Source organism: Ammospiza nelsoni, chromosome Z (genome assembly GCF_027579445.1).
Source record: "Ammospiza nelsoni isolate bAmmNel1 chromosome Z, bAmmNel1.pri, whole genome shotgun sequence".
NCBI classification, from domain to species: domain Eukaryota; kingdom Metazoa; phylum Chordata; class Aves; order Passeriformes; family Passerellidae; genus Ammospiza; species Ammospiza nelsoni.
The window spans coordinates 54427742-54441650 of NC_080669.1; the positions used below are offsets into that span (position 1 = coordinate 54427742).

Here is a 13909-nt window from a genome sequence, read left to right on the forward strand (position 1 = left end):
CTATACTGACGGCAAAAACATGCAAGCAAATGAGTGTGTGGGGAGGGGTTTGGTGTTGGTTTGTTTTGTTTTTCCTTTTTGGTGATAATAATAATAATAGTAATAATAATAATAATAGTTGTTGTTGTTGTTGTTGTTTTGGGCATCTTATCAGCCAACACCAGCAAGCGCAGATCTTTTCTTCCCGGCACTCGGCTCCCGCTTGTCCGTACGGTGAGGCCGTCGCCTGGCGGCCCGGCTAGACCGCCCCGCCGCTTCCTGGGAATCGTAGTCCTCCGCTCCGCAGCGCCTGGGCGGCTTCCTCGGCGCAGCCGCTCCAGGAACTACGCGGCCCAGCACGCCCGGAGCCCCAGCACGCCCGGAGCCGCCGCCGCGCTTCCTGTGGCCGCGGCGGGAGCGCCGCGCCGCCGGGGCCGAGCCTCAGGTACAGGAGCCGCGTCAGGCGGGACGGCGGCGGCGGTGCCCGGGCGGGGCGGCTCGGCGGGAGCGGCCCTTGGGGATCTCGCGGCGTGAGGCGGCTCTGGAGCGCGGGGAGGCGGCGGCGCTTCCGGGTCTCCGTCCGCGTCCCCGCCGCCCGCCCGGCTCGGGGGCACGACCCGCGGGGCGGAGGGGCCGGGAGGAGCCGCGCCGGCTGCAGGCACTGACGAGCCGCAGGGCACCGACCGGCCACGCCGTGTTCGGGAGAACGCGGGCAGATCGTCAGAGCGGGGGCGCAGGTAAAGGAACAGCATGGGAGATTTTCGGGCGGTCCGTGGAGCAGGGAAATGTTTACATCCGTTTTCACGGGCCTGAGGGAGAACCCGTTAAGTTAAAAACAAAAATTGTTTAAAATGTAAGTTAGCCTAAGGTGATAGTGTTTCGTTTCTCTAAGTATTTATTTGCAGTGCCTACAAATATAGAAATTATATGAGCTTTATCCGTCGAAGACAAATCTAGTTGAACATGCTGGGTCTTTTTAATTTAATTAGATTTATCGTTTAGCATTGACTATGTACCTGTTCGTTCAGTCAGAGCTACATTAAAGCTCAGCAGAGGTTCAGCTTGTGTATTCAGAAGGTTTTTTTTCTCAAAAAATTGCTGACTTACGTTGCTTATAGTTTTACGTTGCAGTTTTAATCGCCTTTAACCATTTCAGTTGTAGGAGAGTGTGGACAAGCTGGGGTGTCCATAAGGTGCCACAAGAGGGAGCATGCTGTCCACGTTTTAAGGAGCTCTTAATATATATGCTGCTACTTTCATGACTAATGTAGCATTCTTCAGTCCCTTCTGACTGAGGATTTGCTCCAGGAACTGAAGAACTATGCTGACTTGTGTTGAAGTTCTCCTCTTTCAGTGTAGACTGTGCTTATTTCTCATATATGCACAGCCTGCGGCTTGCTTGAGTATTATACCTTGAACTGTATTCATCTTGCTTAGAATTTAAGAGAAGACCAGATTACTCCAAGTGGCACTTTAAAAAAATAATTTCCATGTTTGAACTAAATACTTAGATTAGCAGATTCTGGTATTTAAACCATGAGTGTGAGGTGCTTTTTAGAAATAATGACTTTTAATAATAAATAAAGCATAAATAGCTCTCAGTGCTCCAGCTGCTGTTTGTACAGCACCATGATGGCATGGTGGAGGCCGTGGGAGTTGTGATCCTCTCAGCCTTTCTTCTCCTGCCCACTGTGGGTGGTTCTCTGATAAATACCAGCTAAGCACAGTCCATGCTTATGGGATAGTTGGGATGATTGACTAACTGAGCACAGTTTTGTTCCTGCCAGGATAAACCTGTTTGCTAGCTCTCTTGCATGGCCTGGGCTGTAACTGAATGATCTGTCTCATCTTCAAGTTTCATCACACACATGTAAAACTGCTGTTGTTAAATTCACAGTGGAAGCCAACTAATACGGTTTTGCTATCCAGTGCTAACATTATTAGATCACAGGCTACAGTGAGGTTTCTAAATCTGCCATATCCTTGTCTTCACTCCTTCGTGATTTTAGACTTTGAAACCAGGTTGAGAGAACTTGAAGACAGTGAAAGCAGAAGCTCATAGGGCTGAGCCAGTGAGGTTTAAAGGTTCAGATTACCATCTAAAAGTCATGTGGAGTGTAGCCCAGAGTGAGACTGTGGAAAAATAACTTGCATAGGCTTAGGTGTTGCTTCACAGTTTATGACCAGCAATGAAACCTGGATTATTAAATTCTGTCCCACTTGTTTCCTTTTCCTGCCCTTCTGATGTAGTGCTTCAGCTTGCAGAACAATAGAATGTTCTGCAGGCATAAGAGAGATTAACCTGGTTAATCTCTGCAGGTAAAAGAGAGATTAACCTGGTTAATTCTTCTTCATTTAGCTTTTCTGCTTACAGTTGTCCTTTAAACTGTACTGGCTCCAGTTCCAATCTTCACATGTGTCATAGCTGCAACTATTTGTACAGTAGCCAGTTTGCTGGTCATGAACTCAATTCTTATCAACAGTAGGTACTTAAAAAATTAACTGTTTTTGCAGACCCAGCTTCTAATTGACCATAATGAGTCGAGTGAGTACCAGCTCCACAAGCCTCAAATTATGCTGTCAAGCCAAACTAAGTGCATGTTATATTTTGGATTATTTTTATTCACAGAATACTATAAAATCTGGGTTCTTTCTTTACAGCAGTAGCACAGAAAAAATCAAACTCTCTTGAGAGCAGAGAGCTATTACCTGTGTCTGTTTTCTAAAAAGCACTTCCTTGGCAGGTTGAGCCAATCTTAATGCTTCTGCAGCTCTTGTCACCTTGTCATCAGTGTTTTCCAGGAGAGTAGATGTGGTTGAAAAGCGATAACTTTCATTTTTCATCCTCTCCTTCAGCTTCTTTGTTTTGTTTTGTTTTGATTTTTTGCCAGGGGTATTAGCAGGATAAGCTAATGGAAGAGGATTGGCAGTATGCATCTAGGAAGGGATAGAACTGTGTCTGCTAAACTTGGGTTGGTGTGATTTCTGAGATTGGGCCTTCATGGTGTACTTCTGTGAGGATGCAGAAGGATCATACACACCTTATTCTTTCTATCTTCTTCCATTGCCATTCCAGATTTCAAACAGCCAGCACTACCCTTCGTTATTTTGTGCCAGCTCTGGTTGTCATCTGTCTTTCCATCAGCCTAACATTTTAAAGCATTCTGAAAGATGGAAGAACAGATACTTCTACCATTGTTGTTTGAAAGTGTCCTGGTTTCTGAGGTTTTTGTTTGAAGGAGTTCTACCTGAGGAATTCTTCAGGAGATAACAGAAATGAGAGCTGTTAAGCTCATTATGTTTGTTGAGCTGCACAAAGACCACAGAAAATTCCTTGTGAGGCCTTTAATTAAATCTGAGTAGAAATCCATTAGTTTAAAAGTGGTCTGCTCCCCACTCTTTCTCCAGGAGTGGTTTAAATGCATCTAATAGTTGTTATTAATGCATTATTAAACCATTTATTACCTTTCATTCAAAAGACACAGTAGACTGCAATAATCTGATCCTTATTACGGGAAATGTACTGGAGCTGGAATAAACTGCATAGGTGTCTGCTGCAAAGTTTGAAGTAATTTAGTGAAACAGTAGGCTCTTATAACTGATAGATTGTTCTCAGCAGTGCCATTGCACATAAAAAGTACAGCTCCTTCAGAAATTTATATTTAATTCATACTGCCTTGTTGTGATGCTAAAAGAGATTAAGGGCTGGATAGAGTGTTTTAAAAAATTACTTTCCCACTGTACATGCCTCATGATGTTTGCATTGTGGAACGAGAATTCTCAAGTGGCATGTTGAAGTTATTTACTGGTGATTTTCAGCCCAGGAACTTGTGAAATCATGGGACTCTACCATTGTCCCATTAAATTCATAGCAGGGACATAGTTTTGCTTAACTCAGTGGACTCATTTCTTTTTTTCCTTTTTTCAGGCTACAGTAACTGACAGAATCTAAAAGGAGACGTATTCACCAAATATGGAAGAGGATACCAAACCTATCTTGGTTCCTGTGGGAGGTGATGAAAGCAATTATGGAATCATGAATATACAGTTTAATCCAGAAGACTATAAGTGCAAAAGGTATGAGGAAAGATGAGCTTACAGAATTACTGTGAGGCAAAGAGTTGTTTAATCTTTGTTTTTGGCAACAGAATCCTACAGAGACAGAAGAAAAAATTTGGAAGCCAGGATCTCTATGCAAACAGTTCCTACTTTGTCACTATATGATAGTATTTTATTTCCAACCACTCGGTGAACAGATGTTCTTACTATGGTTTTTTTAATAAGGATAAGGTTTTTCTATTACCATAATTTCAGAGAGAGTTCTCCATTAAGAACTCATTGTGAGGCTTTTAAAGTGCTCTTCAAACATGGAACAGCATGTGTGTGCATAGTGGAGCATAATTTTTTTATTTAGGAAAACTAGCTGAAATGTTGAGACTATGCAAGCAAGTTTGCCAGATGTTGCTGTCAGTATGTGTAGATGGTGCTGTATGCATTCTGCAGGTGATGCTGGAAAAATACATTATTTGCTAGTACTAAGTGAGCTGACCTTTACTGCCTTTTAAGAAAAAGTGTAGTGCTTTCTGAGAATGAGCAAATGTGAAAAACTCCTCAGTCCAGCATTATTACTGTGCCGTCAAAAATAGTAACTCTAGCTAAGTTGTTATTTTACATGTTTTCTTAAGAGTTTAACATTGGGGTTTGGAATGAAGGACTTCCTGTGCTGCAGTTAAGACTTTTTGTGGGCTGGTTGTAGAACCAAAACTGAGATCAGAATGGGACTGCCCTCCTAATACTAGCTGAAGGCATCAGCTTTCCATTTTTAGGTGAAGGAATAGCACTGTAGCACCTCTTGGACCAATTTATGGTTAATTTTTTCCTATTTGCATCAATCATATTTCAGTAATGCAGTTTCCTGAAAGAACTGAAGATGGCACTGTTGCATACAAAATCCTGTTGTCAGTGGCTGCTTCGGCAAATGAAAAGCTCTTGAGGATAGTGCTTTGATGCTGTCAGCCTCCAGCTTTGGAAAGCTGTGAGAGCCTATGAACATCCTCTTCTCTGCGAGTAAAGGAAGGAGGATAAGGGTCTAAGTGAATCCAGGGGAACAAAGGGAGCACAGGTCTAGGAGCATACAGAATTATGTTTATAAAGGCTAGGAAACGGTAGAGTACTTGCAGGTGGCAAAGGCAACTGTGAATAAACATAAATTAAATCTTTCTCTTTTTGTGGAATATCTGATCCCTTCCTGTCATAAGAAGACTGCTAATGTGTATGTATGATTTTCGGGAGCAAATCAAACATAAATTGTTTTGGAGGAAGTATGTGTTCTGTTTGAGGAGCAGTGGGTTTCAGGTGTTGTGATGATGCTGCAGTAGCAATGAGAGAGGTTTTTTGAAACACCTAAATGCTAAGACTCACTTTTCTAAGTGAAGTTAGGTATTGTTTCCGTATTGTGTGGTTGGTTTTTTTCCCTGTGATTTCTCAAGTCTGGAGACTCAGCTTCATAAAAGGTCATAGCCTGTGGCATTTGGCTCTCTTACTAAAAGCAGAAGTGTATACTTGGATTGTGTGCCCAAATTCACAGTCTCAGTTCTGCAGATCTGCCTAAATGTCCTCTCCTGAATTCTTTCTCTCATTTTCCACGACCTAGCCTGTTTGCCTTCCAGGTGTGCAGAGGCCCAAGGATGATGGGCAGGAGGCATGGGATATCTGAAAGGCCTGGAAACAATAGAGGGGTCAAACAAGTTTGAAGTTCACTTCTGTACTAGAACAATCAGCCCCCACACTTTAAAAGAGTAAATAAGGAAGAAGAGGCCATTGGAGTCTGTGTCGGTCGTGGTCAGAGCAAGTGCACAGTTTAAGGGCTTCTTCATTAAACCTTCAGGGAATAGTGGCTCCTGGGAATGAGAATTGTTAGGCATTAAAGTATCCAGTAGTGAAAATGCAGTAGTACAATGCAATGTGCTTTTGCTCTTACTTTGTTCCTGTTTTTTAATTTGGTATTGAGAAACTAGATCTCAAGTGAATGCTTGGTAGCTTTGCTTTGATTGAGATAGCTCTTCAAGTGTTGGGTGTGATTTGTACTAATTACTGTTCGTCTGTCTTAATGCTTTTCTGTACTTTTGTTTGGGTTGTTTGACATTTGAGGAATTTGCATATTTATCTGGTTTTCTTAGCAGCTTGGAGGATATGGGATTTTTGAAAGGAATGCTTTTCAGTGTTTACATAAGAACAATAAACAAATTGTTTTTTAGTGTTGTAAATTACTTTGTGTAGTATTGTTTTGCAAGTTTGAGGGAAATATAAAGCCACTTTTAATCCTTTTAAAGAGAATGTTACTGCTCTTCTTTCTTCACAGTATTCAGTATGTTTTTCCCATTTTGTAGCTCCCTTTAAAAAGTAGAATATCATTCCTGCATTGGTTTATTGGTGATTATTGTAAGGAAAAGAGGGTGTTTGTTTTTTTCTTCAAACTGCTTTTTAAATCTGTTCATTGTCAACAGATACTACAGTTGTCGGTCAGGAATACTTGAACCTTCAAAGAAGCAATTGATGTTTTGTGCTGGTTCTTTTGCATATGAAAAAACTTCCGCAATGCCTCCTGCTAAATAGGGATCAAGCATTCTGCCTTTTTTCCTATTCTTTTTTGAAGTCCCACAGGTTATCAGAACGTAGGAGGCATCATTAAGTTAAATTAATCAGCTGTAAATTAAACAGTGTCTGTAGGTGGCAGAGAAGCCTTTTTAATGCAAAAGCGGTTGATTCCCTTTATTTTCAAAGTTCTTTTAACACAGGAGAAGGTCGGCAACCTGTGCAAATCTATCCTTTCTGCATTCATTATGCCTTTACCACTCCACACCAACGTGATCATTTTACACCATTGCTTGCTTTCCCTGTTTTTCTCTGTTTTTCCATTTTGCCAATATTTTTGTGAATTCCTATTATTGCTTCTTATTAATTGGAAAGAATTGTGACCTTAATTAAGAACCTTCATATTTCTCGGTAAGTGATGAGTAAAATAGCTTTTGTCTTTTACAGGAAAGAGGAATAGTGATTGAAGTGTGGTGTGGTAAAGCTTATGATTCCTAATTTGTTAAAATGTGTGAGCAATGACATTATGCTTCAAAAGGTTATTTTAGTATATTTAGTGCATCCAACATTTTAAGAAACTTGTCATTCTCATGCTGTAATTGCTATAATGGTGATATAAATGCAGAAAAACTTAAGAAAAGTGTGTTGCGAAGAGAATGAAGATCTTACAAAATAACTGTAAGCACACTGTTTTAACACTTCAGTAAATTCAGACGACTTAGAAAGTAAAACCCAAGTCACTTGTGGAATTCTTTGATACAGATTTCCTTAAGAGAAGCACACAGATATCTGTAATCACAGAGGATCCTGAGTTGGAACAGGCCCCTATGGATCCTCATATCCAACTCCTGGCCTTTCACAGGACAGCCCCAAGAATCAGATCATGTACCTGAGACTGTTGTCTAAATGCTTCTTGGACTCTGACAGGCTTGGTACCATGGCCAGTTCCCTAGAGAGCCTGTTCCAGTGCCTGGTGTTCCTATCCAGATATGTAGTTGCCAATTATGAAATAGCTACCTATTCTTATTACTTCTTCTCCTTTCCTTAGTTTCCAATACAGTGAATCAGTTTTACTCCTTAGTTTGTCTTGTGTCATTTGCAGCATACCTATAATAATTTGGTAACTCAGTAAGGCAATAAAGCTGTACGAATTTCGTAGCTTTATTTCTCTGTAGCAATCCTATTGCATCCCTAAAAAGTAAATGATTGATATGGGGTGTCAAAGAAATCTCTGCAGTAAGCTAAAGGGGTCTGTTTGGAGGAAAGAAATTGTAAAGCATCCTGTAAAGAAGGTTTTCTATATTTGTTTAAAGATTAAAAGCTTGTCTAAAGTCATTAATACTGTCATGTAGAGCTAAAAGACATAATGGTACAAAAAACCTCTATTATACTGTAATAGCTAAATACTTACCATGTTTTTGATCAGATCTCAAGAACCAGTTGTTCAATGTTTAAAAATACTTCAGCAAAGGTACTTGAAAAGTAGTATTACTTAGTCTGAAAGTTCTTGAGGTATGTGTTAGTATTACTCCTTCATTGCCCTACAAGATGTAGTACATTGCTGATAATTACATAAGATGAATGTAGCACCCTTATACAAAATTTTACATAGTTGACTAGTGTTCTTGTTATGCTCTTCCCTCTAGCTCTCCAAATCCAGTGCTTGAACTTTGCTTATCATGAGCATCTCTTTTCATTTTCTTTGCTTATAAAATTGCTACTCAACTTAAAAATGTGAGGAAGTTTTGACAGAAGCACTCTTTCTTTTCCTGAGCCAGCTCTAGAGAATCAACTGTGTTTTGTGAGAGCAAGAAAAGATGAGTGTAGCTGTAGGTTTCAGAAACCATTTCTGGGAATGGTTTCTGAAAAATACAGCTGCCAGGTGTAATGTATGGAAGATGTGGACGTCCTGCATGAGGTCCTGCAAATTGTCCATTCTCATGGTCTGGTGGAAAACAGCTTTGTTTTCCTGGTGTGTTTGCCCTGGTAAAAGAGCACTGTTTTTCCGTCTGGCTGCTGAAACAGTAATTGTAATTGTGTCTTTCAGTGTGTATGAAATTCAAGGGCTGTTATAGTTTATCTCAGTGCATGGAAATTGTCTGCATTGTTTCACATCATAATCACAGTTATGTAATTTCTCCCCTTCCCCCAGATCACATTGTCCAACATTCTTTTCACAAGCATTTTGCCCCATGAGAGATAGGATATAATTGCTTGTATAAATCAGATTTTTTTTATAGGAATGTGTTGTAGCTGCTGATACTGGTATGTGCTTGCTAATACTTGCTGGTGCTTGCCTGCTAGACATAAGGTCTCTAAATAGAGTTTTTCAAAATATATCCCAGATTATATCCTACCTGCTTTGGGCTTTGAAAATCTCAGTCTTTGAGAGCTTCTTTGCGTCCCTGAGAGAGCTTCTCAGACTCCCGTTTGAGTATGGCCTACAACCATTGTTTTGTATAGGTATTGCTGGGAGCAATACCTTGACCTTCATCCTGACCAGGATGCTACCCTCTCCTAGTGGAGATCAGGGTAGGTAAGTAGCAGGCCTCCCAGCCTGCTCACACAGCTTCTAAGTCTGATTGATGTTTCCAAAGAGATCTGCAAATAACATAAAATTGTTTGGTGGTCAGTATGTTTTGGTGGTCACTTTCTCAGCAGGGCTGGTGGTGCAGTGGTACCCTGGAAGAAATCCAATTAAGTGGTGCTCTACATAATTTTAATTCTCAACAGATGCACAGTAGCAGGGATCAAGAGGGGAAGTAGCCAAAGTACTGGCAACAATAAACCCCTCTAGTCAGGAAGCAGGAGCTATAGGTACATACAATTTCATAGGGATTGTTTAATTTTTTTTTCTTTTCCTCACCCATAGGTTAGATTCTGGATCATACCCTTTTGTTTTGTGCTAGACCATAAGTTGCTTGTTTAATCCAGATTCTGTTCATAATTCTGAAGAAGATGAAATGTCTTTCTTTAAACAATTTTTTATCTACAGATAGGTTTGTACTACACATAATTTATTTTCTTTATATTTGTTTGGTCATTGACAACACTGCTTTCCCCACAAAATAGGATGTTGTATGCATATTTTCTGTTACTTTAATTTTAAAATCATCCTTGGATTTCACCTGCATTGCTTTAGAAAATAATCTCTGACTGTTTTACACTCTGGAAGAATTTTCTTTAACATCTGTGCTAGGAATTGTTGAACACCATTTTGAAAGAAATCTTTGTCACAGATCTGCCTACTCACTTTTAACCAAAACGTGGACTTGGTCTCACTGTAACCTTTCCACAGTTGCAGTGAAAGTTCATGGGGATATACTAATAATATTAAATGGAGATGAGGAAAGAGAGGAAGGTCTTCACACTATGTAGCTGCTGTATAATTAGCAAAACACTTAAGTGTTCTAAATATAGTGCATGTCAGCAATCCATAAAGAAAATAGCAGAGGGCTGACTAGAGTTGCAGCAGCATTTAAACAAGTTTATACAAGTTACTTTTCATGTTTTCATGACTACAGTCTTTATTTTACAGGTCTTCTAGTGAAATATTTTTTAGCTGTGTCCAATGATTTGCTCAGCCTAATAAATTATAAGATAAAATGAGTAAAGTCCTTTGGAACTGAAGGTCCATGAGTATTTTTGTATATTACCTACATGTGGAGTGAGTTGGCTGCATGTGCCTGTGTTTTGAGTAGTAAAGCTATTGCTTAAAATTTATTTCTGTTAAATTGAGATATCTTTCTAAATTGTTTATAAGAACACCACAAAAGCACACACATAAAACACGTATTTTCCCCATTATGTCATAATCATAGGAAGAAGAGTCAATTGAGAATGTTTTAAAAATTTAAAAGTGTTCATTTTCATTTCAGTAAGTAGGAGACAACAAATCTAAGCCTTTTTTTCCATGATGAAGGAATAGGTAAGAATTAATTAAGATAAAAGAAAGAATGAATTTGTGGAGATAGAAGTTTGTATTCTCTATTTCTGCCTTTTGTGAGTCAGATTTTCTTACTTTCATAGATACTCCCACCTACTGTCTCCCCTTAAGCAGACAGGAATAGGAACCTATCTTCCTGTCTTACAAAGAGCAAAGAACTTCAGGACTGTATTTCTTATCTTCCTTACAGATAACATGTAGGTGTCATAGTACAAATGAGTAAATGATTAATTGGGAAAAAGAATGGGAAGTTTTATATGGATGTTATTGAGAGCTGGGGTTGGAGGGCTTGCCCAAGTTCCTTTGTAGTCTGATACAGAAATGGGTATTGAAAAACAGTAAATTCAAATAGATTTTGCTCATATTACAGAATAAATGGCATGGCTTTATTGCTGACCTAGTCTCTGTTGTTAGTGGTGGGAAGTTAGTTGTGATCTCTGCTTCTATGGCTTTATGAATGATTTAAACAGCAACCTGGAAGAGGAAGATCAGAAAGCTGTTGTGGTAGTTTTAGAAAGTAAATTACTGCTGAAAGAAAAAAAAAGCTGATGTATTAAGGCTTAGAGGACAACAGTGTCCTCTGTCTTGTTTGAGAAATTAGCCTCTCAGTGCTAGGAGTCAATGTTGTTTTTAAGCAAGAGCATAATATGGAAGTAAATTATACTTGAGTTAGAAAAAAAATTTAGCAATATCATGATTCGGACACATTTGTCTGGTAGTGCTCTTGCATGAAGATGTATGGTGGTGTAGCTTTTGCAGCAGCTTTCACTGTGCTTGCTCTGTACCTCTGTGTATGCAGAGAAAATGAGAGGCATGCGATGTTCCTGTTTTCTCCTTCAGCAGCTGTGAACAGGCCTGTGAACATGCCTCAGGCTGAGTAGAGGAAAGGGAGACATAGTCCATTCCCCGTTGCCTTGACTTCAAAATATATATGACCACATGGATTTATTTGGGCTTGGTTCCTTCCCCACACAATTCCATATAGTGTTTTCAGATAGATTAGTAGTTCCTAATCTTTTCATATGTGGTCATCACTGCCACCGCTCATTCCTCTTTCTGTGCTTTCTGCTTCTGCATTCTCAACACTTTCTGTTTCTACCTCTGTTCCTCATCACCAGTTCTGGCAACACCAGTTAAAAGCACTAATAAGCTTGCCCAAGCTCATTAACATGTATTTCTCTGTGTGATTCATTGTTGAAAACTAACAGCTGGATATTAGGTCTGATGTTAAGTTGCTCCACAGAATCTGGGCTGGAGGCCATTTTAATATGTATATAAACTCACCGTTCTTTCACAGATGGCAAATTCCCTCAATGGCATTGATATTTTGTCATTTGCCCTGTGTCAATGAATGACAAAACCATCCTGAGTATTGCTGAGTTGCTCTCTTGAGTTGTATCTTGTGTTCCATGATTTTAAGGGTTTTTCTTTCTTCCCTTTTTTTCCCCTCCTTTAGACCATTTCACGTGGAGCCCACAAACATAGTAAGTGTGAATGATGACATGCAAAGAGTCACTGATGAAGCTTCAGCCATGAATAAGCGGATTCATTACTACAGCAGGCTCACATCCCCTGCAGACAGGGCATTGGTAAGGCAAAGACAGGGCCTCATTAAGTAGGTGGCCTCTGGCATGTTGGGTCTTACACAGCCTGGATTTATATAAGCTGCAGAAATAAAGGTTGGGGGAGAATTGTTCTGCAGTTTGCTTTGAATGAAGTATGTAGTAGCTGAGTGCCTTCAGAAGGTTTTGTTTTATCACAAGCTGTTATTTACTTCTTGTGCAATGCCTTCACCATTAAAAGAAAATATACAAACAGCATTAATTTTATAACAGTGATCCAGGCTGCCCAGATTTCTCCCACCTATAAGATTAAATCAGTGGCTAGCTGCAATAACTGAACTGTTGAGCTAGCATGATCTGTTCATTGTGTGCTTACACACATTTCGCAGAAGAAAAACGCATTTTTCTAGCTATCTAGCTAGAAATTCTATCAACTGTTTGTTGGTCTTTTCCCCCCAGGAAGAGAATTAGCATAGTACAACCTTCTATTGCTTTTCTCTTTCTTTTTTTTTTTTTTGTAATTTCCCATGACTTACAGGAGTTGACTTGCTGTATTTAGGACAATTAGTTACATTTTAGTTACATTGATGTTGCTAATAAATCTTGTTTTTTATCCATTTGTTAGATTGCTCCTGACCATGTCCTCCCAGCTCCTGATGAAATCTATGTGTACAGTCCATTAGGAACTGCTTTTAAAGTTGACAGTTGCACAGATGGCTATGGTAAAAACTCCAGTCTAGTGACAATGTATGTTAAATACCTTGCCCTATAATAGCCAGAAAATGCATGATTATTGAATGTTCTATATTAACAACATAACTCTTGTTAACTAAGATGGCAGCGTGAAGTAAGACTGGTTCTTAAAATATTCACTGGATTTTTTCTTTCTAGATTTATGATATGGAATACCATGATGGGTACATCCATATTAAGTATCCCATGGGGAATAAAACAGGTAAAATATGAAAAATGTATGCATATGAAAATGTTTGGCAGCATGGCTTACTGTTCTTTTTTTCTAGTATATTCACAAATAAAATGAACTGTATTTCTCCCTCTTAACAGGCAGGCTTCACTTCTGGAATTATTCTCATCTTACTGATGGGCATTTTGACTCTTTATTGCTGTTACAGAGTTGTGAAATCACGGCAAATGATACGTAAGAAATCCAAAGCTTCATTGTGCAAATATTTTAAGTGTGAAATACCAATATGTATTAGATTCTGTTTGTATGTGTCTTTCACTATATGTTAGACCTGACTTGCAAATAAAAGCTGTTCTTTGAATATCTCTATTTTTAGTAGTCTGTGTCTAAGGTCTGTGTGCTAAATGACTGTCTTCCCTCATTAGGTATTACTTCAGTTTCTTAGGACCTAGGTATTATAGCCGAACACAGCCTCTTCTCAAGCAGGATTTCAATTGTCTACTTACTAAGTTTTTGGGAACTTTGGGAGGTAGAGGCATCTTTTCTCTATAAGCACTGTCCAGTTCTCTACACGTCTGATCAACTTGCACAGTGGAGCAGCATAGGCTGTAGCTGTATCCCTTTGTGTTGTGTGCCTGTATTACCCTAATATTGTGTGTATTCTGTGTTGAAGAGCCCTCTCAGTACTATCAGCAGCTGAAGCAGTCACTGACAGTGGCTCTAATTAGAATGTACTTCTGTTGTTCAAAACTCACCTTGGGGCTCTTCTTTGGTTGGTGCTTTTGTGGATCTCACTAGAAATCCGTAGTACAGAAATAAAGATCATTAAGACCTTTGTCAGTTTGTTACTGAACTCATTTCAGGGCAGAGGAATAGGTTGAGGAATAGTTCATGATCTGGTCT

At 39.5% G+C, this 13909-nt stretch overlaps 1 protein-coding gene across 2 annotated transcripts in view; it reads left to right on the top strand.

Moving 5' to 3' along the window:
* Nucleotides 1–498: 498 nt before the first annotated feature.
* SLC38A9 (solute carrier family 38 member 9) overlaps nucleotides 499–13909 on the top strand; it is a 44030-nt gene continuing 30619 nt past the window's right edge. Inside the window, exons 1-6 of one of the 2 annotated variants that reach the window (XM_059492928.1) lie at nucleotides 499–716; nucleotides 3908–4056; nucleotides 11976–12108; nucleotides 12707–12828; nucleotides 12973–13036; nucleotides 13147–13240. In XM_059492928.1, the coding sequence (XP_059348911.1) occupies nucleotides 3953–4056; nucleotides 11976–12108; nucleotides 12707–12828; nucleotides 12973–13036; nucleotides 13147–13240 (517 nt within the window). In that variant the 5' untranslated portion in view covers nucleotides 499–716; nucleotides 3908–3952. Of the gene's footprint in view, nucleotides 717–3907; nucleotides 4057–11975; nucleotides 12109–12706; nucleotides 12829–12972; nucleotides 13037–13146; nucleotides 13241–13909 lie in introns of those variants that run through there. The other variant, XM_059492929.1, reaches the window with a different exon arrangement.